Source organism: Dermochelys coriacea, chromosome 1 (assembly GCF_009764565.3).
Source record: "Dermochelys coriacea isolate rDerCor1 chromosome 1, rDerCor1.pri.v4, whole genome shotgun sequence".
Classification (NCBI taxonomy): domain Eukaryota; kingdom Metazoa; phylum Chordata; order Testudines; family Dermochelyidae; genus Dermochelys; species Dermochelys coriacea.
In genome coordinates, this window is record NC_050068.2 from 110810087 (window position 1) to 110835357 (window position 25271).

The 25271-nt window shown below is 38.6% G+C and overlaps 1 protein-coding gene across 26 annotated transcripts in view; it reads left to right on the forward strand.

The window, feature by feature from the left end:
- MCF2L (MCF.2 cell line derived transforming sequence like) overlaps window positions 1-23878 on the forward strand; it is a 262711-nt gene extending 238833 nt beyond the window's left edge. For 12 of the 26 annotated variants that reach the window (XM_038367742.2, XM_038367762.2, XM_038367838.2 and 9 more), the window contains 18 exons: window positions 1779-1845; window positions 2611-2726; window positions 4498-4567; window positions 7510-7602; window positions 7717-7809; window positions 9480-9605; window positions 11511-11732; window positions 12487-12579; window positions 13356-13434; window positions 13591-13657; window positions 14849-14961; window positions 15448-15540; window positions 16415-16474; window positions 16836-16910; window positions 20299-20426; window positions 21142-21254; window positions 21401-21504; window positions 21625-23878. In XM_038367742.2, coding sequence (XP_038223670.1) covers window positions 1779-1845; window positions 2611-2726; window positions 4498-4567; window positions 7510-7602; window positions 7717-7809; window positions 9480-9605; window positions 11511-11732; window positions 12487-12579; window positions 13356-13434; window positions 13591-13657; window positions 14849-14961; window positions 15448-15540; window positions 16415-16474; window positions 16836-16910; window positions 20299-20426; window positions 21142-21254; window positions 21401-21504; window positions 21625-21704 — 1792 coding nt within the window. In that variant the 3' untranslated portion in view covers window positions 21705-23878. Of the gene's footprint in view, window positions 1-1778; window positions 1846-2610; window positions 2727-4497; window positions 4568-7509; window positions 7603-7716; window positions 7810-9479; window positions 9606-11510; window positions 11733-12486; window positions 12580-13355; window positions 13435-13590; window positions 13658-14848; window positions 14962-15447; window positions 15541-16414; window positions 16475-16835; window positions 16911-18782; window positions 18864-20298; window positions 20427-21141; window positions 21255-21400; window positions 21505-21624 lie in introns of all 26 variants that reach the window. The other 14 variants (XM_038367875.2, XM_043505299.1, XM_038367894.2 and 11 more) reach the window with 5 other exon arrangements.
- Window positions 23879-25271: the final 1393 nt, after the last annotated feature.

Below are 25271 nucleotides of genomic sequence, written 5' to 3' on the forward strand. Positions count from 1 at the left end.
GTGAGATTGACAAATTTATGAGTGGGACTATGTGATGGGGTTGCTAGTGGTACTAGGGGTCAGGGCTCAGCAGACCTGGGGGTCACTTCCAATTCATGTTGGTTGTTCCTAAAATCTGATTCTTCAGGACTTCAGCTAGTCTCCTGCAGGGGTCAGGAAAGGTTCCCCTTGCCCCAGTGTATTCTGGTTGGGGTTTTTTCTCCTTCCTCTGAAGCATTAGAGATGGCCACTGCTGGAGATGGGACACTGGATTGGGTGGGCTGGCGCTTTGAGGTGGTACTGAGAATTCTCTCAGGGGCTTTCTGGCTAGTCCTTGCTCACATGCTGAGCATATGTGGAATCACGAAAGAATTTCTTCCCATTTTCTGCATGTAGGACCTAATGGTTTGGTCTCCTATAGGCTGTGGTGCTTTGTTCTAGTTTTGGTCGTTGGGTGTGATATTAGTGGCCTGTGATATACAGAAGGTCAGACTATACGATCTGTTAGTCCCTCCTGGCCTTTTATTCTATGTTGGGGAAATCTCAAGGAAGTCCCTAGTATTCCTTTGTCCACATCACAGAACCCACAGAACCATCACAGAATTCCAAAATTAGTAATCTTGGTCCAGTACAGATCTGGGATTGGCATAGCAGGGTTTGCAGACTGAAGTGTATTGGCTCACCTATCTGAAAAACCCTTCACTATTGCTGACTCTAGCCATCACTGTTACTTCCATGTGTTCATGAGCATGTGAAACTTCCCCCACCCAAAAGCGTAGTGAGGGAAAAAAAATCCATGTTAATTGTGGAAAACAAATGTGACAGACATATGGCAGGACATTTCTTCATTATATGCTGTCATAAATATAAAAGGAAGAGTAACCACCTTTCTGTATACAGTGCTATAAAATCCCTCCCGGCCCGAGGCAAAACCCTTTCACCTGTAAAGGGTTAAGAAGCTAAGGTAACCTCGCTGGCACCTGACCCAAAATGACCAATGAGGGGACAGGATACTTTCAAATCTGGGGGGGGGGACAAAGGGTCTGTCTGTCTGTCTGTGTGATGCTTTTGTCGGGAACAGATCAGAAATGCAAGCCTTCCAACTCCTGTTAAGTTAGTAAGTAATCTAGCTAGAAAATGTGTTAGATTTTCTTTTGTTTAATGGCTGGTAAAATAAGCTGTGCTGGAGGGCTTGGGGGGATATTTTGTGGGAAGACATCTCCAAGTGGTCTCTTTCCCTGTTCTTTGTTTAAACGCTTGGTGGTGGCAGCATACTGTTCAAGGACAAGGCAAAGTTTGTAGCTTGGGGAAGTTTTTAACCTAAGCTAGTAAGTATAAGCTTAGGGGGTCTTTCATGCAGGTCCCCACATCTGTACCCTAGAGTTCAGAGTGGGGAAGGAACCTTGACATATGCCATAAATAGTGATGCATAAAATGGCTTGAATATCAAATGACCAACTGAATTTAAAATGTAAAAATCTATCTTCAGTAACATATTGCAGCTCTAACTTGCAGCTCCTGCGTCACTTGCAAATGAAGCAGAACCCAGGCTTAGAGCATTTGATGACACAATCTGCTTCCTCAGTATATAATCTTCTGATTTAAACAGCGTCCCCCACCCCTCTGTTTTTAGGAAAGACAGTTTGACATAAAATATGGATATGCAAATATATATATATATATTATATTTATATTCAGCATTAATTATTTGTGTATGTAAAATAGGCTAGGAATTTTATATGGAGATTCATTAGTCTGGGAAATTAACAGGCCTTTCTTAATTATCTCTCTGTTAACAGCCATGTAATTAATGAACTTATTGAAACTGAACGAGCATATGTGGAAGAACTTCTATGTGTTCTTGAGGTAAGTCTATTTATCCATATATCAGCTAGTGGAGCTACTCATCTGAGGAGCTGACACCTGCAGTAGTTTATCCTTAATTTAATAAAGTCTAGCAAATGCCCCAGTATCCCCAGGGCTTAGGGAATAGCAGTGATGGTCTAAAGCCACCTTTGCATTCTCCCCTCCTGACCTATGCTAGGTGATCAGACCAGAGAATCTGGCTCATCATGCCCAGTGGGTAATGTCTACATTTGAAAGTCAGACTTAAAACAACTTTGCATGTATTTCTTGATGTGTTAAAATACTAAAGGACAGGAGCTGCAATGATTTTTGTTACCTGTGGTAGCGTTATAAATGTGAATGAGCAAGAACAGTAATCTGAAATCAGTGTTTAAAGTTGCATAGACACTATCGCTAGCTTTGAAGCTATCAGTTGAAATGTATAAAGAGTTACCAAAAACCCTTGCAAACTACATAGGAATAAATGATGTGGAAATATGCTAGCTTTGCCTTGAATGCTGTGATTGTGTAAACTTCATTGCATTCTTATTTAACAAGAATATTCAGTAATTCTTCAAATTAACTCTTTAGAGATTATGAATGTATGTGTACAATCCTTCTGAGCATTCATTTTGATGGCAGTCAAGAGAAGAGCAATGTTGCAAGTGTTAACATTGCATAATTGATGCAGAAATCTTCTGTGCTGTTTATCAGCTGCTAGCAGACTTATTTGTGGAAGGGAGACAGGTGTTGGAACTAATTAATCTGCCTCTCTCCATGTCACAGGGGTATGCGGCAGAGATGGAGAACCCTTTAATGATGCATCTCATTTCACCAGGGCTCCTAAATAAGAAGGATATTTTGTTTGGGAATATGGAAGAAATTTATCATTTTCACAACAGGTTAGTGTTTGTGTTCAATCAAAAAAGCCTTGAGTGGATGGGTAAAGGGTAAGAGAATGAATGTTTTCAGTTGTATGTTGTACCATTTTACGTAGTACTGCTTGGGGGAGGGAGGGGTCTCATAGTTTTTTATAATCATATTAAAGTACCCTGACTTAGTCCTTCCTCAGTATCTGATGGATTTAAATCCATATTGCACAGGAGAAAGAAGACAAAGTACCTAAGGGAGACAAGGAACCTTGCACAGAGTTGTGTGAAGCTATCTAATATCTGCAAAAAGCATAAAACAACCAATGTTTTTCTGTGTGCAGTCTGTCCTTTCACTCACCCAATTAATGGAGGAAGTTAAACAGTTTCAAATACGGTGTAATAGAAACTGTCTTACAACCATTACAAAGTTACTGTCGTCACTCCATAATAACATGACCGATCCCTGAATGGGGGGAGGGGAGGTTTCCTGCCACTAAGTATTAACTTCTTGCCTCAGCCACTAACCATTTTATCCCACCCTTGATACTCTTCTGTATGGTGGTGGCTGCTGAACTTACACTCTGTTATGTAAATTGACCTTTCACAGGAGTTTGAATTAATGATTACTGTTTAGCAGATCTTCCCCCATTGGGCAGAATTGGAACGGTTAGGAAAGATAAAAGTATAATTTCAAAAAGTTAAGTATAAAAGACAATTGTTACATTCCTTATACCATCATGTAGGATTTGGCGAACGATTTTTAAGGGAAAATTGCCAACGTGTGATCAAGTTAGATATTTTTTTTAAGTTAAAAGTAGTTTCACATACTGTACTTGTCCCTGGGCCAGTGTATGTGGTTTTACAGTCACATTTTTCTATTTCTTTAAATGTTTTTCTCACTCTTTTTGGGTGAAAAGCCCACACAAACAAAATGTGAAACTATCTAGAGGAAATAGCACAAAATGCTTCCAGATGCACGAAGTAAACAAACAGAAAACATTTTTCTCCAATCCCATTCAGTTATAGTAATCTTCTGTACCATTTCTAACAAGAAGAGGTTAAACAAAAAATTCAAAAATGTAATTTTTTAATTGGTGTCCCTTTCAAATAATGAGTTGGGTGGGTGTGTTTAGTTTTGTAGTACAGGTTGAACCTCTCTAGTCCGGCACCCTGGCACCTCACTGGTATTGAATCAGAGAATTTGCCGAACCACGGGAGGTCAAGGCAGAGTGCCAGCAGGTCTCCATAGGTGGGGGAAGTAGGGCTGTGGGGGTGCTGCAGCACTCCCAGGCTTTGTGCCCAGCATGGCCCCCTGCCTGGGGGCCCTGCTGCCACCTGGGGTCCTGGATGATAGCCCCTGCCCGGGGGCTCAGATGCTGGGCCCAGGTCCCAGCCGCTGGCCCCAGGTTCTCCTCCTCTCTCCTGGAGCTTGAACACCGTGAATCAGCTGTTCGCAATGCTCTGGAAGTGCTGGGAGGGAGGAAGAGGAGATGGCACAGGGGGAGGGAGACAGAGGGGGGAGCTTTTCGCCAGTGAATACTCCACACGCACTAATTTTTCCCCGTGGGTGCTCCAGCCTCGGAGCTCCAACGGAGTCGGCACCTATGCTGGACCCGGATATTGCCAGACCAGGGAGTGCCAGAATAGAGAGGTTAAATCTGTACAATGTTACAGCTCTGATGTTTCCTAAAGTTTAGAAAATGAATTCTATGGAAAAAGCCTAAGGAAGTCTAAGTTATTACAACTGCTTTTTATTTAGGATATTTTGTCATATGACCTAACAAAGTTGTCGTCTTTGTAGAATATTCTTGAAAGAACTAGAAAATTACATAGAATACCCAGAGCTGGTGGGAAGGTGTTTTCTGGAAAGGGTATGTATCTTGTATACAGTGTATTTTATTAGATATTCTTGTGTCTCACCCAGCGCTGATGACTGCTTGAATTAGAAGTCCAACATACTAGTTATAGACCAATCTATTACTACAAAAGATGTAGGAGATTTTCACATGGCCATTGTTATTAAATCCTTTTCATTTAATTTGAGTGAGTAGCAGAGGAACCAAAAGGGTAGACATTAATTTGATTTATTTTATTTTCAGCTGTGTGGGGGGGCGGGGCGGGGCGGGTAGGAGGAATTGTTTACTCTTGAATCAGTTCCCTTTTTTTCCATCAGCTCCCAATGAACCACAGGTATGGTGAAAAGTAAAGTAGAGTTTTATTAAGCTCATGGTTAAAAAAAACACATTGAAGATGAGTTCAGGATCAAGTCAGTAAAAATGACTTGTTAGATCAGGTCTCTTCTGTGTTTAAAAAAAAAAAAAAAAAAAGAACTTTTTTCAATTTCCTAAGGAACACATCTCAACATAATACATTGTAACCCTTCAGTCATTGTACTAAATTAATACTTTGTACTTAAACTAATTAGTATGAGATTAAATACAAATGAATCCCATATTATTATACTTGAAGCATTCCTTTATGGCATCTAGATACAACAGTGAAGCGTGCGTTAAAAGTACTGAAAGAGATATAAATCTCTTGATACTCATCTCCACTAGTGTTTTGGAAATTCCTAGGAAGAATCCTCTCTTTTTTAAGGGTCACATCACACAAGCAAGGTGTACCTAGATGGTCACAGGTACAATGTATCTGCTACCCTTACTGATTTTTCCCTCTGATAAATCAATACAGTCACGCCAGTAGTTGCACCCTAACCTAAACTTCCCTCTACTTTCTGCAGATTACTGCACAGGTGGAGGTGATATTTAGCTACCTAACGCATTATCTAAAGGAATAGGAAAATGTAAAGGTGACTAATTTAGCTTTCACTGTTGGAATCAATAACAGAAGTTTGGATGAAATGAAAAGGAATTCCTTGTGCTTTTTTTAATGCCATTTATCATTCTGGAACTGAGACTGTGATGATGCTCCCTCGTAGGGAAGTCGTAGGGCCAAATTCAGGCCTCGTAAATGTAACCCTCTGAGGTCTGGCTGCAGCCTTCTCCATTTTCTGTTCAGCGTTCTTGATTCACCTATAAGGGCGCCACTCAAGGAAACCCCTCATAGTGAAGAGAACATAAATGGGCGTTAGATGCAGTAGTCAATAAGCCAGTCCGCTAGAGGCCCGTTGTGGTATTTCATGAGCATTCCCCTCTAAAGGGGTTACATAAAAATAGGCTCAATGCCATTGTAATTTACTGAGTGTACCTGTTCATGCCAAGACTAAAATTGGGCCATTGTTTGCTGCAGCCATTAATACTTTATAATGCATTTGTGAGGGTTTTTTACAATACTGTTTTCTTTGTAAATAAGGACAAATATCCATTTTTAAAATCGATGCAAATTCTTCAACTCCGAGGTTAGAATTGAATGACCCATTAACTGTTCCGCTGAATGAGCCAACATACCTTTTAAAGCATTGAAATGTTAGCTAACAGAGTGAACCATGTGGATGAATATTTTCAACGCTATTATAGTTATAAATGTGACTTGAAGCAGTTGTTTAACACCAGCGTTGGCTCCTAAAACCGTGGGCTAGACTCCATAAGTGTTGCTTTAAAAAAAAAAAGAATAGGTTTGCTTGATTTAAAAACTAGCTTCCTCCCAAAGTTAAACCCAAACATGATATTCAAGATGCTTGCCACAAAGAAACTGGGCTTGGGATGAACTCAGCAAGGAAATTGAGTTATCTTCACAGAGGAAATAGAAAAGAAACAGAAAATAGAGTAGAGCTGGGTAAATACTACTACTACCAAAAAAACCCTAATTGTAAATATTCATTACAATAAAAACTTGCATTTGCTTTCCTAATATTCACAATCTGTAGCACTTTTGTCAGAAAATGAAACTCACTACTCTGCAGAGGGCCAGCATAAAGCCTATGTAACATGTAAGCCCCATTTAAACTCTATGTAGACGGCTGAAGAAGAACTTATGTATTGCATAAGCTTTGTCTTGGCCCTTTGTACAGGGGCAAATTTGATCTAGAAGATGATAGGTTTATAAATACCTATGTGAATATAGCACAAATGTTTCTCTACTTTAAAAAGTTTGTCATAGAGTCAGGGAGCAGAAATAATACCACATGGCTTACATGATAACAAAAAGTAAAACCCTTGAAGACATTGAATAATGCACAACCAGTTGGGTGATACGTTAGTGCAAAGTGTTTGAACACTTCGCAATAATGAACAAATTCATCAAATTCAAATCTGTACACAGATAACTCACAAAAAGAAAAACTGTAAAAGTATTTGAATAAATTATGTGCTACAAAGACTTTTCCCCACTCCACAAGCGTATACCACATGATTCTATTGATGGTAGTAGCACTTATCATTTCTGAATGGATAGCAAAGGTTTGTTATGGATTAGCCATGAGCAACATTTACCACCTGGATGCAGCTGGTGACATAGCAACCTACTACTAAAGAGCACCTCTCTCTATTTTATTACTGTTCACTTATACTTATGGTTACTATTATAATGCTATATAGACTTATTTCTTTTTCAGATATTAATTTACGTAAGGGATTTATATATATGGCTTGTACATATTTAACAGACATTTAATGTTAAACTGAAGCAAGAATTAACAAGAAAATGTTCTCTTGAAATTCTGCAATACAATTTGCAAATTAATATCCTTTAAAATGATAATGAATATTTTAACAATATTTTTTGCCAATAAGGTTCCAGGGAGTTATACTGTTGTTTGTCCTGGTTTTTCTTAGTCTCATAAGCAGGCATTCCTAAGAATTTTAAATAAAAGTTCAGTACTCGAATTCACAACAACCTTTTCCCCCAAATTCAGATGGAAGATTTCCAGATTTATGAAAAATACTGCCAAAATAAGCCCCGATCTGAAAGCTTATGGAGGCAGTTTTCAGACTCTGCATTTTTTCAGGTATACTTATTTGTTTCTTCAAAATATTTGTATTTGTAAATTGATATATTTTCTCAATGTTTCTAAGGCTGAAAGAAGAATGACTTTATTAATGAAGTGCTAAATTCATTTTAGGAATGTCAGAGGAAACTTGATCACAAGCTGAGTTTGGATTCCTACTTACTGAAACCTGTTCAGAGAATAACCAAATATCAGTTACTGCTGAAGGTAGGGGATACAGAGTGGTATTCATGCTTATGTTTTTGAAAGTTTCACATTTTTAAAAATTACATTATTTTGTAATTGTGTGTCACTACTTGTCTCATCCTACCCAGAGAAAAGCCTAAAAGACATTAGAAATAAGAACATACATATACTTTCAAGTCATGAAGGCTGATGGACAGATCCCAGTCTGCCATCTTCTTGTTTCCTTCTCTTGTTTTTCTGATTCTAAAAGCAGGAAGTGGGCAAACTAGTGTTTCTGTCTATAGGCTTTGCTTAACAGTTGTTTTTGCCTTTATTCTCCCTCTGGGTAGACAGAAGGAGGACTAGGACAAATAGACTTGCAAGGAATACTTCCCATTTGCTTAAAACTTGTGAACATTGGAGGAATTTGCACCATGGCCTCCAAAATGTGCTCAGAAAAATGCCTCTGTAGTTAAATGGAAACTCTGCAAGATAATGCAGAGGGATACATTTCAGGTATCAAGTACTTTTTAATTGACACCTACTGTATGTTTTTAGAAAATATATGATAATGTTGAATTTTATGGTTTTGTATTAGAAACCTGAAGTTTTTGAAAATGCTACACCAAATTTCCAAACATTTAAGACATGTCTGATTTTTCCATCATAAATTATTTAATGGACATTCAAAACATAACCTTTTCCATGCATGTAGATTACTTGTTTTAACAAATACTTCGCACACAAGCAAGTTAAGATTCCAAAATTAGCTTTTAAAATTATAGTACACTAATTATTTAAAAATAACATTGGATAAAATTTGCTCTGGTCACAAATCCATTGAAGTTTATCGAGCTATAACAGGGAAGAATTTTGCTGACTATGTTTAAATCTGAAGAGTGGAATAATCGAATGATTTCCAAAGTCCCTCTTAAAATATCCTTAGTTCCTGCAATTTGACCTGCCTGAGTGAACCCTAATTCCTATTTGATCTCCACCTGAAGTTAGTGGAGCTCCACATTGGCTACATGGATCAAACTGCAGGACTGGTGCCATAGAACTGAAAAGAGTATCTTCACTTCGATTGAAAAGTCTTTGGTGAAGGACTGCCTCTGTTAGGTTTTTGGGCAGTGCCTAGCACAACGAGGCTTCAATCCGTGACCAGGACTCCAGGCCGCAATATAAATAATAACAACAGCTTAAAATGAGCATGACCTATACTTCAGTTTTAGAGCTAGGTAACAATAGATAGATTTTTCCACAAAAATTTATGCCAATTTTTCCACCATTTTAGTAGTAACTGTTTGCAAGATTGGGCTGCATAAGCCTCATTTATAGATATTTACCTAATTTATCATTTACTAATGTTTGTAAAGTGCTCTAAGTGTGAATTATTAAGTCCTGTCAGTGGTAGAGGTGAGAAGTAGAATTTAGAACCTTCTGACTCCCAGACTTGTATTTAATCCACTGGGTTTTAGAGATTCCCACCTTTTCCTCCTCCTCGGGCTTTTTTCAAATGTGGCAAGTGGGAATTTTTGGTTGAAAATATCACAAAGGACCAGATTTTTGGTTTTGTTTTTTTTGCACAAAATTTAATCAGATAATTTTGAAAATTTTTCTGAAATTCAGTGTTGAAAGTACACTCATCTTGAGTATTAATAGTTATCTATTTACAAAACTGAATGAGCATCGCATCATTGTTTTTTCCACAGGAAATGCTGAAATACAGTAAAAACTGTGAAGGAGCTGAAGATCTGCAGGAGGCATTAACCTCTATACTCGGTATTCTCAAAGCAGTCAATGATTCCATGCACCAGATTGCCATTACTGGCTATGATGTAAGTGACAGCATTTTTTGATTATTTTTATACAGATACAAAAAGAAATGAGGTGTGTGTATAATAATGCAAATGGGATTGTGCAACTGTTTCCTTTTTAACTAATATCTGAACTGTGTTGTCAAAAATAATGGGAAAATGAATTTTAGATATTTCTCACCAATCTCATTATTAATACATAATTTTAACATGTTTTATTACAAGTCCCAATCCCACTTTGCAGATCCCAATTTTCCTCTTTAAATTTTCCTCTTCAAGTACATACAAAGTGAGGTATAAAGTCTGTTTTATTCGGCAGTGTACCTCAGAAAGAAGAGAATGAATTGTCATGTCAGTTGTCCATTTCTAGTGTTACATACTGCCTGACAGTAGACAGTGCCACATGTTTCAGAAGAAGGCATTGTTAACCCACGTGTAATACTTTATCCTTGGAGGGAAATTTCCTCTAGAGATGAACTGATGGGCGAGTTGTGTTGTGTTGTAAAATGAGCCCCAGGAATGATAGTATCCTGTATCCTGGAAAGCAGTGACTCAGAAAAAGATTTGGGGGTCATGGTGGATAATCATGAACATGAGCTCCCCATGTGACTCTGTGGCCAAAACAGCTAATGCGATCCTGGGCTGCATAAACAGGGGAATCTTGAGTAGGAATAGAGAGATTATTTCACCTCTGTACTTGGCACTGGTGTGACCACTCTGAAATACTGTGTCCAGTTCTGGTGTCCACTATTCAAGGAGGATGTTGATAAATTGGAGATGGTTCAGAGAAGACCATGAGAATGATTAAAAGATTAGAAGACATGCCTTAGAGTAATAGACTCAAAGAGCTCAATCTATTTATTTTAATAAAGAGAAGGTTAAGGGGTGAACTGGTTACAGTCCATAAGTACCTATTTGGGGAACATATATTTAATAATGGGCTCTTCAGTCTAGCAGAGAGAGGTATAACACAATCCAACAGCTGGTAGTTGAAGCTAGGCAAATTAAGACTGGAAATAGGTGTAAATTTTTAACTGTGAGGGTAATGAAACATTGGAACAATTTACCAAGTGTCATGGTGGGTTCTCCATCACGGACAAGTTTTAAATCAAGATTGGATGTTTTTCTAAAAGATTTGCTTTAGGAATTATTTGGGGGAAGTTCTGTGGCCTGCATTATACAAGAGGTCAGACTAGATGATCACAATGGTTCCTTCTTGCCTTAGAATCTATGATTCTGGACGGTTCCCATTGATTTCAATAGGGTCAGGATTTCACCCCCAAGTTCCATTTTATCAGAACCATCAAAGTAAAGAGGTTCAGATAAGACTTTTTTTGTCTTTGGCTAATCTCACATCATTCTCTATCATATTTCTCTTCGGTATTTGATGTGCTGTTGGATATGTATAATGATGTTATGTGTGATTTGTTGATATGAATGTACACGTAATGGTGGATTCCTCATCCTTTCTTTGTTGAGAATAGTTAAACTCTAAATAAGAAACAGCATTGCTGCTCTGGTATGCTGCTTCTGTTCTCTTTAGGCTAATTTGAACCGCCTTGCATCACATAACTTTGTGTAAATTCTTCCCACTTTCAAGATTAATAAACCAAACAAATTGCGTATTAAAGGATCAATGTCAACCATTTTTATTATTTTAAAAAAAACATTTAGATGGAGCACCTTTTTTACAAATATATATATTTTATTTTATACACACACACACACGCACACAAAAATTACAAGAGATTTTCTGCTCTCCTATCTAATGCTATCAAACCTTCTTGGGTCCACCCTCCCTTACTGATTGTGGGAGTTTCTGGCAACAACAACAGTATTGCCAGAACAACATTTTCAGATGGAAATGTGTTTTCAAGTTGATAGTGTCTCTTCAAAATGTAAACAACTTCACTGTTCTTGTTTCAGGGAAACCTTAATGAACTAGGCAAGCTTTTAATGCAAGGATCATTCAGTGTATGGACTGATCATAAAAAGGGCCACTCAAAAGTGAAGGATTTGGCACGTTTCAAGCCAATGCAAAGGCACCTGTTCCTCCATGAGAAGGCAGTGTTGTTCTGTAAAAAGAGAGAAGAAAATGGAGAGGGATATGAAAAAGCACCTTCATACAGTTATAAGCATTCCTTAAACGTAAGATATTTAGCAATCATATTAAGAATAAGACAAAAGTAGTACCTTTAGCCTTTGAGCTGCTTTAATACAGTATATTACATTCACCCACTGAAGACATTTTATACCTGTACCTTTATTTGTAAACACATGTGCCTAATATAGTTTGCTATCTTAAACTCCTTAACAATTTTTTGCAGTATGGAATTTGCACTTTGAAGCAAGTCTGGCCAATATTGTTATAATTTCTGCCTTTTATGCTATTCACTGTGTCTTTCCTGTCATCCCCATCTCTCCACAGCCTCCCTTTTCTAACTCCAATATATTCTGTTTTGAGATTACAAAACTGTATTAGGCTAATGTAGTCCAGATTGTGATCCCCTTATCCATATTAAATTGGTAATTGGTATTACTGGGGGAATAAGGTCATCCAAAATGTAAGGGTGTCCAAATCTGGCCCTTAAATATGAGATAATTTATGGGTCTGCCGTGATTAATTTACAGAATCTCCCCTTTCATCTTGGCACATCGGTGACAGCTGCGAATAAAGCCCTAAATCTCTCCTGCTTCAGCTGCATAATGCCCGGGTGGTACATGATCAATATATTCTTTTGTCTTGAGTGCAAAACCTCAGATCAGTGCTGAAAAGATTACTCTGCTGAATAGGGTTAAACAGTTCAGTGCATTGGGATAAAAGGAGATGACTAATGGGCTTCTGTTACCATTATTTTAATTGATATTTAGCATGTCATCATCAGCTTGTTGTGTTTGCCAGATGACAGCTGTTGGGATAACAGAGAACGCTAAAGGTGACTCAAAGAAATTTGAAATCTGGTATAATGCGAGGGAAGAAGTTTACATCATTCAGGTAATGGTGCTTCTCTTCAGTTTAAATGAACTCATTGGCTTTTATTTCTGTTTTATGCACTAATCATTTTTAATTTCTGAGCCATGCACTTACACAGAATAAATGGTGAGGTGCTTTCCACACTTACTGTATGTTTGGAAGTGTTGCTCCTAGTCACAGAAATTATTATTTCAGTCTTAGCAATGTCACTTGGACAAGGAGCCTAAGTAGAGACTTGCAGCAAGTCTTGTGTAGCCTGAAGAGGATTAAAAGCTGTGAGACACTTTTCTGGTTTGGGTATGAGCCAGTAATGCTTGCAGCCTAATCGTTTTGTGCTACAAGTTCCGATGTCATTGACCAAAAAGTGGAGTAAAACTGTGTGAACTTATTCCCTGATCCTGCAAGAACTTACAAATGTGCTTAACTTTACACACCTGAGCTACCCATTGACTTCAGTGACACTGCTCAGGCATGTAAAAGTCAGCATGTGTGTGTTTGCAGAATCTAGGCCTTTATGATGAAAAATATAAAATTCCCGACATTTCACCAAAACAATTAGCATTAAAAAAAAAAGTCTTGTTAATTTTCTCATTAGAGAAATTAAGTTTCTATGACAGTGACAAAAGCTCCAGTCCCTGCCCCCCAGCTAAAACTTAAAATAACTCCCCTTCCCCCAAGGCCCTGATAGAAAGTTCTGTTTATCTTTTCTTTAGGACTCTTCCTAGGTGTGTTTTTGCATGCACTGTTTAGTGAAACTAGCTTTCAATATTTGATCACTGGTTTCTTTTTTGTGATAGGCGCCAACCCCTGAAATTAAAGCTACCTGGGTAAATGAAATTAGAAAAGTGTTAACTAGCCAACTGCAGGCATGCAGAGGTAAAACATTCTCTTTATCTCTTTCCTTCTCCATTCTACACAGTGCAGTTTTGTACTGGAAACCCCATTCTATACATCTGGTTTGTAAGAAAATTCTGAATACAAAGGCTCCAAGTACAACTAAATTATTTTGATAGGTATTTTTCTTCCTTGCAGAAGCTAGTCAGCACAGAACACTAGAACAGACACACAGTTTACCTATACCTGCCTCAACTTGTACAAGGTAAGTAAATACGTCGTCAAATCAATTTGGTGGCCTAAGACATAGCAGGTAGTTACAAAATACATTAGGCTTATCAGTGAGGTTCATCTGTAGTTCTTTTGTCCACTTGGCTCCTTCTATACATTTTACTACTTAATTTTTCTTTGGTGCTTCTGTAATTCTACAGTGGTAGAAAAGCAGCCCTGGGGTTTAAATAGCTCCTTGAACTTTTACATATTGTTTTAAATGAAGAGCTAATAGCAATGGAATGAACTAGAAAATAGCTCAGTCTAGTATACCTATACGTACCAAAGCATACCAGATTGCGTGTGTCCAGAATATAGCATTATTTATTATATTTTATTGTAAAAATTTGTATATTAAACTCCAAGAAACAAAGAAAAAAGTGCTATTCATCTTTGATTTGGACACAGCAGTGAAATGACAACTAACACGTGGATTTTAAAGAGCAGGCCACAACTTTTATTACACTGACACAGAGGAGGGGCACTACCCACCCATCACCCACGCTATCATTCATGAGGCATTTAATTGGTTCTAGTGCAGGGTTTACAGGGCTCTACCATATAACCCATAACTCAGTGATAGGCTCTCTTCAGCCTACTCCACAGGACTCAGCTCGCTCTGAGTCCTAGCCCCTTCCCCTCCGCAAGTGGAACAGAGGGTGCAGAAAGATGGGGACCTTGGCCCACAAGGGCCACAAGGAAAATGTGCCAGCTGTACAGGGTTCTAGAGTCAGCCCTCTAATTCCCACCCTGGAATCTAACATTGAGATGGGAACCCCTTCTGGCTCCACAACTCCATTTGTGTTTCCTCCTTCACCAGTTGCCTATCTGCCCAGTGGTAACAGCTAGCAAGCTGACTCCACTCCATCATTCTTAGCAGATGCGATGTTCAGAGCTCTGCTAAGTCAGAGATCACCAGATTAGGGGCATGTGGGGGAGGAGTCCTGAATCCTTCCTCAGCCACAGCAGCAACCATAACACACATGGCTGCAATCATTGGGTGACAGTCCCCATCCTAGCTTTCCAGGGAGCAGAAACTATGGTCCATGCACACTCTTCTGCATGTATGTCTGCAGGAAGTAGTAAAAGCAGCCTTGTGCCCTGCAGAAGGGACAGATATCTGCCATCCCTGTTCAGACTTAGAACTACAGGAGGTTTATTGTCTTAATTTTCTTCTGATAAACAGTCCTTCAAGGAATCAGGGAAGAACTGTCAAACTAGAAGAGAGAAAAACTGATCCCACAAGTCCAGAAGGTTGTGTCACTTCAGTAGCACCGAAGTACCCCGAGAAAGGCAAAGGTGAGTCCCAGTTACAATTAAATTATCCATGGGCGTATAGTACCTTACCAAGGGGGAATGTAGTGTGTCCAATGTAAAGCGAGAGCTAGGAGTATGCTTTTGGGGGGTTTTTTTGTTGCAGGGCCAGCACTGTAGATAGACCCTGCAGATTTGATTGTTTCCCAGATTTCTCTTTTACAGGACAAATGTCTTGATACTACCTCAAAACTCTCTTAAAACCCTGCTGAGAGTGTTCTGATGAAGAGCCCTTTATTCCTCTGTGATTTAGTTCCCATCACTGAGTTCAGCCACTAGACCACTTTTAAATGTAAAGGTCTGCACAGTGGTGATAAACTGTTCCTTGGATTCTTCTGCAATGCATGAACTTCCTGTCTTTTATTTCTCCCTCAAAATGCTAGTTCCCTGGCATAGTGTTGGATGATTTTGCCTTGACCTTTTCATGTGTCTTTCCCCTTTCTCTCTTTCCATCTCTTTCTTCATTTGTAGATGATACAGTAATTAGTTCTACCTCAGAATGCTCTGCACTGTCAAAAAAGCGCTTTACACTTCAGGGCTTTACTAACCTGAAAAGTCAGAAAGGTAATTTTTTAACAAGCTAGAACCTGTTTTCCAAGCAAGACTGTAGTTGGTCTGTCGTGGGTGTGTTTCTGTGTGAATATATACACACAGATAGGGATATATAGCTTAGTTTCTCTCCTAAGTTTAAGTTGGTTTTTGCTATCATAGACCCTGGCCAAAGGGTCCTGAGGTAGAAAGTCCACTGGGGAAGGTAGACAGTACCAAGAGCCTATAATTTGTATTGCACTTGGTGATGGGGTGTTTTAGGGCATGGTGCTAGCCATGACAGTGGAGTGGTCAGAGTGACATGCGGGGAGTGCTGAATCCAGTTTATGTACACATCAGTTCCCTCCATGGAGTCCCCAGAAAGAGTTTAAGCTGCTCATCTCCAGTGGGAACACTGAAGGAGGGTAGTAGTGGAAACCTCCTTTGCTTACCCTCAGACTGAATGAGCAGCACCATGCTCCACCTTCAGTGAATCTGATCTGGTTATTATAACCAGTAGGGAACCAATGTTTAGTTAGAAGTGTTTTCTTCTTAACTTCTTATTAATCAAATTTGCAGTACTTAATGCAAGGCTGTTGCTATTTTCAAGGATATAAGGAAATAAGAATTCAGTTCTTTTCAAAAGAGGTCTTCAGTTTTTGCTTCCTGCTGCCAAATAAATGCATTTGTAGAATTGTACAGTCCTTCTTGCTTTGATTGATTCCCTTTAAATAGTCTGCATTGCACTAATATGACAACACTTAGTAGAACACATGATTTTCAAGCACCCTCTTAACATGTCTTTTTAAACCCTGATTACCTTTGAGTTCTTTCTGGAGAGACTGTATCAGGATAGTGTCTCTAAAGGACATATAAGGTAAGCACTAATATTCCATGCTTGCCTTGACAGAAACTCCATCTCCTACTGCTAAAAACCAGACATTGCCAATGATCCTTCTGACAGGACCAGGTACTGCTGTAGAATTAGTTTTGCCAAAATAAAATGATCATGTTCATATAATGTTTGCACCGAAAATGCAGATTAATTGTATTCTGTTGATTTACAGTTTTTTAAAAAAAAATCATATATTTGTATCCTTAATTGTAAAAATGTCTTGCCAATTTAGCACATAATGGATGTAATACCCAAAAAATTAATTCCTTTTGTTATAATCAATCAATGGCAACCAAAATAAGTTAGATTAATCAGGAGCCATTTACTATATTCCAGTGTAAACTCAAAGGTACTTAGCATGCAATCTACCTATTCTGTTTTTTCCAGTTCTTCAATATCTCTCCTCTGTGTTTTTTGCCTATTCATCCTACTGCAGCTTCTCCTACCAGCCCTGACAAAAAAGCTAAACGACATGAAGTAAAGAGTGATCCAACTCCTTTTGGTTTAAGAGGTAGAGTGATATCACCTTTTGTACTCCACAATAAGCCATAGATCTCTAATGTAATATTTATATCAAATAAGTGTGAGTGCGCATATGATAGTGTGTGCACAACAGTATTGTCATCAGCTAATTTCCATGATACTGGTTCCACACCCTTCTTGTACACTCTCAGGCAATATTTCCCCTACAGAACACACACTTCTTCCAAAGCCCACTTTCCAAGATTTCTTCAACCTTTGTCTTTAACCATGCCGCCTGTGAAAGCCCAGCTGGTGTTGCAGGCTTTTGGGTGTGATATTATCCAACAGCATTCACTTTGCCTATGCTGTGGGGTGTTCAATGCACTCTGAGTGTGTATGCAGCCTCTATGCATGTGGAATCTAAAGGTCTCTGACATCTGAGCTCTGTAGAAAACCAGCCAAACCTGCTAGACTTCCCAGCTAATATGAAAGGTCTGGACTTTGAGGATATTACAAGGAAGAAAAGTTTTGCTCAGGAGTCTTTGCAAGGGAATGGGAACTCTAAGAGGGGGGTTCCCTGAGAAGGTGTAGGGAGAGGTGAAGACAATCCTGTGGGAGTCTGTTGCAGAATCAGAAGGGAAAATGGATGTCCAGTCCAGTACCTTATCCTCTGTAGAACTCTATCTGGGTTTGGAGAGAAAATGATTTTGTCCTGGTGGCTCAGATAATCCAAATCCAGTTCACGTGACAGCTTCTGCTTTTTGATTAAAAATAAATGTTTAAATCATATATTTGGGTGTGAGTTGGATCCTACAGCCATCTTTTTAGAAAGCATGTACCTTAGAAAAAACTCGGACAATGATGCTGTTATATCATTGAGATTCTCTATCCTATGAAGAAATTAAGTTTGTTTGTTCATTTCCATTAGTAACACTATAATACAAGCTGCATACCCTGAGCTCCCAACAAAGATTTCTTTACAATCCTTGAATAGACTGTTGATTTGAGAAAGAAAATAACCAAGAAACTAAATTAAATTTAAAACGTCCTGCCATCCCCGCGTCACGCATCTCTGTTCCCATTTTTTCCTTTCCACCACTTTGCCTTCCCTCTGCCCACCAAAGCCTTGGGAGAATAGATGGGCTGTGCCACTCAGTTGAAATGACTGGTGTAAAACTGGTGCAAGTTCAATCAAAATCAGGCCTTGTAACTGAATTTTATCCTCCTCCTGATTTCTTTGCTAGCAATCACTTTTCTCATAGGTTCTCTGCCTTTTTCTTTTGCTTCCTTTCTAAGGTTCCTCAGGTAGAAAGTTCTTCGGGGGGGGAAAAGGGCATTTTTTTTCTTGTTTGGTGTTTTGTCAGCATTGAGCTAGTGCTGCCTGAAAGTAATAGGAAATCACTCTTGGATATTCTGTGAGCTTTTGTGTTTTTCCCCAACATGGATGCAGAATCACTTTCGACTCTTTCTTATTTTTAAATTGAATGCTACCCTTCATGAATAGTAACACTACTGTTATCTGAATTTCCGCAGTGTCTAGCACCCCAGCCAAGATTTGGGGCCCAGTAGCACTGGGCACTGTATGAACACATGATAAGAGGTAGTCCATGCCCCCAAAGAATTTAGCATCAAAAAAACCAGACAGGATAAAGAGTGGGAGAAACACGATGCAACATATGAGCAGAGTGATAATTGGCAAACACCAAGTTTAGTCCCATGTTTTTTTTGTTGGCCTGGCAGAATTGAGGACCAGGGACAGACGGCAAAATTACTTTCCTCTATTATATTGTGGTTTTTTTATTTAAAAAAATGAAAAGGGTTCTAGTTGCATCTCACAAGCCCAACAATAAAGGTAGCTTTTAAGCTAAAAATGAAATTTGAGTGGAATGAAGCAGGAACTTGTTACTCAGTTCTTTCACAGATGCAAGTTCAGTATTAACATTGGACAGGGCCAAATGGGTCAGTACTTCTAATCTTCTACCAGCAGCCCAGCGCAGGCAAGGTAAAGTATCAGTCCTGGGCCACATGAACCTATGTTTTTGGTGTGCTGTGGATTAGAGATTGGTTTGGCTTTACTCTGCTAGTACTAGAACAGTTTTTGTAACATGTATCGTCCAGTGGTGCAGGAAATAGAAACTGCCTCACAGATTCAATGGAAAGCAAAAATTCTGGGTTCCCCGCTTTCCCCCCGCCGCCCCCCCAGTATAAGTGATTATTATCATGCTTTTATATTTAGAGTTGGCTTGGGGCGTGTTCCTCCTGTCATTCTTTTCACTGGGTATTAATGATGTAACTGTTTGTCCTGAACAGAAATTTATCATAAAAAATGAATTCTGAAACTTTCCTAATCTGTTTTATCATTATTTGCTTTTATGATTAAGAATCGCATGCATATGTTTGTGGTTACTTTGGTTTTTTTAAGGACCTGCTGACCTCAGTGAAAAGCAACCTTAGTTTGATTTTTATTTGGAACAGCAAGTTGTGTACCTTGGATGTGATTCAGCATTGTAAATAAGTGAAATGGGTTAGCCTGCATTACTCGTCATGGGAAAAATAGTAACATTTTACAATGTGATAAATACGTCTGTGTTCCTGGGGTGGTCACTGCAACAGTTTTAATCATGATGAATTCTCTTAGTATTACTGTGCAGTTTGTCACCCCAGTTTGGCTTTGAACAATAGCAACCTGATCTGATGACAGGTTTCAGAGTAGCAGACGTATTAGTCTGTATCCGCAAAAAGAAAAGGAGTACTTGTGGCACCTTAGAGACTAATATATTTATTTGAGCATAAGCTTTCATGAGCTACAGCTCAATTCATTGGATGCGATGCAAGCGGTAGCTCACGAAAGCTTATGCTCAAATAAATTTGTTAGTCTCTAAGGTGCCACAAGTACTCCTTTTCTTTTTGCGGATCTGATGAGTTGCTGAAGTCAGTGACTTCAATGGGAACGGCAGGTGCTCAGCAATTTAGAAAATCAGACCACTATTGCCATCTTCTGATTATCCAGTTAAGCTTCTTTGACGATTTCACACCTATTCACCAGTCCTCAGCAACACACAAATTGGAAGTAATTTCTGTTTCTGCTGCCTCCCAAGAAAAACAGCCATACACCGTGTGTGTATATATATATATAATATGTAAAAAAACAGAGGGACTTTTTCTATTCTGCTTATTTTCTTTTAAAAAACATTAGGGCCCAAATTCACCACTGCCAGAAAATAGCACAACTTCATAGGAATTACGCCAGCAGTGAATTTGGCCCCAAGGGTATAAATATTTTCCCACCTAACATTTTCCTCCTATTTCTACTTGATATATAAGTAACTATTACAGACTTTGGGTGCTATCCTGGTCTCACTGAAGTCAGTGTGAGTTTTTCTTGTTTCTGGGATATTTTTACAAAGTTAATAACTATAGGCTATTTGTTTACCCAGGTTGGGCTAAAACATCTCATTCACTTGATGTCTCAGAAGAAAATGATGGTTGGTCTAGTGCTGAGGACCCACTTAATTCATCAGATGCAGAGGAAGAAGAAGGAGAAGGTGGAGGAGAGATGAAGCTGGTAACCAGAAATATCTTCCTACCAATTTAGTGAAATTTTCATCACTAATTAATATAATAAAAGTATCTTGTATATGGGAATTTTGTTTGAACTTGCAGCAAAAAAAAAAAATAACCCCAGCTTGAAGTCCTTAATCAGGCAAAATTTCAATTTAAGGTTGGGCTTGCATAAGTACTTTGTGAAAGTTTTTTGTCATTTGGACTCATAGCATCTGCAGTTGTTTATATTACATACCAAAGAACTGTGAAAGTAATACAGGTGTCTATTGTTTACTGCCTCAGTAATGAATAATAGTGAGTTAGAAAGCAATATTATCCAATGAAATCGCACATATAAATCTCTGGTTCACTGACTGATTCACCTAAGCTTTTTCTGGACTTTAAATTTTATCTCCTGTTTAGAACCTGAATGAGGGTTGGGGTTTTTTTTGTTTTGTTTTGGTTTGGTTTTTAATTAATTGACATAATGAGAGATGTACAGATGTTTCTCAGGAAGTCATTCAGGATATTTGTGAGAATACATATACTGACTTCACATTTTGGGTGAATAGCAAGGTTTATTGTCCCTCAAAGTAAGTATTCACCTCGGCTTCACTATGGTTTTAAAAAAAAAAAACAAATTACCCCAGCAGTACAAAAGTCAATATCTGCTTAATATCTGTTATTTTTACTGTACAGTTTAATTTGTTTGTTTGTTTTTCCTTCTGTGCATTTAGAATCCTGGTAAATACACTGTTGTGACTGATTATGAGAAAAGAGGTTCTGAAGATCTTGCAGTGAAAAGTGGAGACCTCGTTCAGCTGATCCGTGAAGGGGAGGACAGACTTTGGTATGGAAAATTGCGCGTAGCTGCTTGAAAATGCACATAAGTACCTCATCAATTTTGATGTCCTATACTCTGAAGAATTTCTGTGTGTGTATAAAGAGCATATGTTAAAAAATGTAAATAGTTTGACAGTAAAATTCTTTTCTTAGGTATGTGAAGAACCTGAGCACTGGGAAAGAAGGTTTGGTGCCAGCCAACAATTTATTGATGCTCATTGGCAACTCAAAATCAGCTCAGTCTTTAAGCAGTTCTGGTAAGAGAGTAACTGTAAATGTGGCAATGGTCAGTTTAGCTAAACATTTATATAGTAAGCATTTTGAAAGAACAAATAACATAGCATGTTTCTTGTGATTTGTTTTCCCTCCTACTCCAGAATCAGGCACTGGATGCAGTACTTTGAGTTCATCATCAAGTTACAATGAAAGTTGCAATGCTGGCAGCACCAGCTTCTGAGACATCAAGGACTAATGCTAATGTTTCCCCAAGTCACCTGTGAACTTCCAGCATCTTGTGCAGACTTTTGAACGTTGGACTGAAATGGAGATCCAGCATGTGTGCGTTGCCTGTCTCATGTTTTAAATGGTGATTTACAGAGCTATCCCTAGGAAGAGCTCAGTGAAAAGTATGTGGAGTTTGAGATTATAAAGAAAAGTAAATTATCTGAAATGGGATCTTCTAGAAGCTTCTGATCTGAAGTCTGAATCTCAAAGCAAGTTTTCCCATGGATATTGCCATCAAATTTCTACAGACACACCATTTAACCACAACCAGAAGAACAGGATGAGACAGGAATGTGTTCCTCTGTGATAAATCCTATTGTAAAATAATGAAATAAAAAATAATTGTATAATATAGAAATAAGGATAAGAAATCTGAGTTTATAGTTCTCTTCCAAAAACCTTCCTGTAAGGATACTTCTGAGTTAATGCAGTATATGGAGTCTCTTTTACAATAACCGGGAATTAAATGTAGGTCCAGCCATTATCTTGTCTTGAATTTTTAGCACTGTGCTTTCTGCAGTAAAATGCATCTTCACAGGCTGTGGTGCAAAAGAAATGGACAATTCACTGACCACAATAGCATGAAAAGAAAAGACTATTTTATCTTTTCTAGCATTTTTTACTGTGTCTATTTTACTGTGTGGCCATTTTTGAGGTATTTTGGCCTCTGAACTAAGTTCTTTACCAAGAATCACTGTGTTTACGTAACATTGGCAATTTAATAGCATCTTTGATACAAAATTATTTTTCATTACTAAGGTACACATTGAAACATAAAATGTTTGTATTACTTAAGTGATTTCTTAATGATTTGTAAATCAATGTGGTTGTCTTCAGCTCTAACAGTTAGTTAGAAGATGGTTACAGGCAAATGAAACTATGCCAGCTACACTATATAGCTTAAGAGCTTTCCTAATGCTGAAGATTTATTGTGAGGATTAGAAACCTGAACCTTTTAGCTAAGGATGTATGTTTGTAGATTTACTCAAAAGGATGGAAAAATCTAAACAATTGTGTATTTTTTCTATAAAATGGGAGGGTGAGGGCAATTACTTTATTTTAAAAAAAATCTGGACTTCGTTGTGGACAAATATTTTAAATCCTTTTTTCAAAGGGAGGGAAATCATAAACATACAGTTTTTCAGGGTATAATGTAAATGCTGTAAATTATCACCTCCTCAGATATTCTTTGCAGTTCAGCCTTACAAATGCAAACAGTGTATCAACTTTCATTTTTTTTTTGCTTATTCTGGAATATCATTTTTTCCTGGTCCGTGTACTGTATTACTTAAAATAATCTGGAGTGTTGAGGGCTAGATTTTCAGAAGCACTGAGTGCAGTGAGCTGCTATTGCAATCAATGGGAACTGCTGGTGCTCCGCACCTAGAAGTCTAACCGAATATAAGAAATCTTGATTTTACACTCTATCATGCGAACAGCTAAAAGAGAAATGCCTCAAAAGAATTATCTTAGTTTTCTAGTTATCAGAAGCGATTCCTGTCCCAGTTACAATCAAAATGCAGCTGGCTGTGGCCAGTGCATAAATGTATGTATAAATGTGTGTGTGTGTGTGTGTGTGTGTGTGTGTATGTATATATATATCTATATATATATATCTGTGTAAAAGAAGTATTTATAGTATTCATGCTGCTGAAAATGTGTCACTTTACAATTCATAAATACTTAAGTTTCTTGCAATACTGCAGTATGAAGGCTGGTCAGGGTTTTTACTTTATGCATCATTTCCAAAAAAGGATTCATCTGTTCCTTCTTAAATATCCTATACAAAACTGTGCTGGCCAGGACTGTTTAGCCTATGTGATAATGAAATAGCAATGCGCAGAAATATTGGTTTGCCTTCTTGTTTGTAAGTTATTTTGTAAATGATCTGTAACATAATTTACTTTCACAGTCCTATAATGAGACTGTGTTCTTTCAGCTATCTCATTGCCACATCCTTTCCATTATTTTTGTGATCTTATACACACCATTGCACTTTAATACAGCACATTTCATTGTTTCCTTTTCTACAGCTGTTGTAAATTATAAGTACAAAATCAGAGGTCTTTATTGGATGTATGAAAGTTTGATGAATAAATTTCAGCATTTCTTGCTGGATGTCCTCAATATGGAGGTGCTGTTTGCTTTATTGTCTCAAGGTGCTCAGACACTATTGTGCTGTGCGTCATATAAGAGCATCAATACCTCAGTAGAACCCAATAGGGCTGTAATGGCTGGCTCCAAAAGCCAAGTTAACACCTTCTGAGTAGCCCGCACAATTCCACCAGAATGGGACTTTTGAAAGATCACCTTTGTGTGTCCAAACCTTTTGCTCCCTTCTTTTAATCCACCTCTCAGAATTCCATTCCTACTTCTCCCCTGGTTTGCTCTTCCAACTTCCTGTCGCTTCCACAGGGCTGGGAGATGGGACCAGCCTGCTGATTGGATAATAAATTTAAGATGCTGCCAGGTTGGCTTGACAGGAGCTAGATTTCTTGGCTGCTTGTTGCAAATGTTTGTTTTGGTTTTGGTTTGGTTTGGTTTAATTTTGGGGAGTGGAAGGGCTGTCTTTCCAGATATGGTTGAGCTCCCCCTGCTGGATACTCACCAGACTGATATGAGAGGATCCAAATGCTAACTCCCACATGTCCTTAGCTTGCTGGGGCTGGGCAGAGTTGAGATACTGTCCCTGGTTTTAGAGTAGCAGCCGTGTTAGTCTGTATTCGCAAAAAGAAAAGGAGTACTTGTGGCACATTAGAGACTAACAAATTTATTAGAGCATAAGCTTTCGTGAGCTACAGCTCACTTCATCTAATGCATCCGATGAAGTGAGCTGTAGCTCACGAAAGCTTATGCTCTAATAAATTTTAGTCTCTAAGGTGCCACAAGTACTCCTTTTCTTTTTGTCCCTGGTTTTGGGCCTGTAGGTACGCGGTCCAGGTGCAGGACTTGTGTTTGATGCTCTTGTGGCAGGGAGGACAGTGAAGCCCAGTTGCTTAGTTCCTGGAAGCAGTGTCATCTTCCCCTAGCTTCCCCCGCATCTAGTGCATATTCCCCAGGATCCCACCAAAGGTGTGAGCTTTCGGGTTTACAGTTTACCTCTTCAGGGATACACAGTAGTGAAAACCTACAGACAGACTTTGCACAGGTTTGTAAAACTCTATTACTCTTTACGTAGTAGCATGAGACATACACAGAGCTATACAAAATAACAAATATACTTCAGTGCATTTCCCTGGCTCAGGTTCCTCATCACTCTGCAGAGTTCTTTGGACTTGGGCAGAATCCTCTTCTTCACATGGGCAGAGCCAGATTCCCTCTCCTGCACATGGCTTCTCTTCATATTCTTGCCACCCCTCTATCTCCTGTAGCTAGCTCTTTCTGATCTTGGCTCATCCTGTGGTTAATCCAGACCACCCCGTTGCTATGAAAGCCTACTCATCTCTTGTCTGAATGCTTCCTGTGTCTCCAAAAGTCTTTTCCCTTTCTTCTTCCCGTGGGTCCTTTTTAAAGCCCTGCC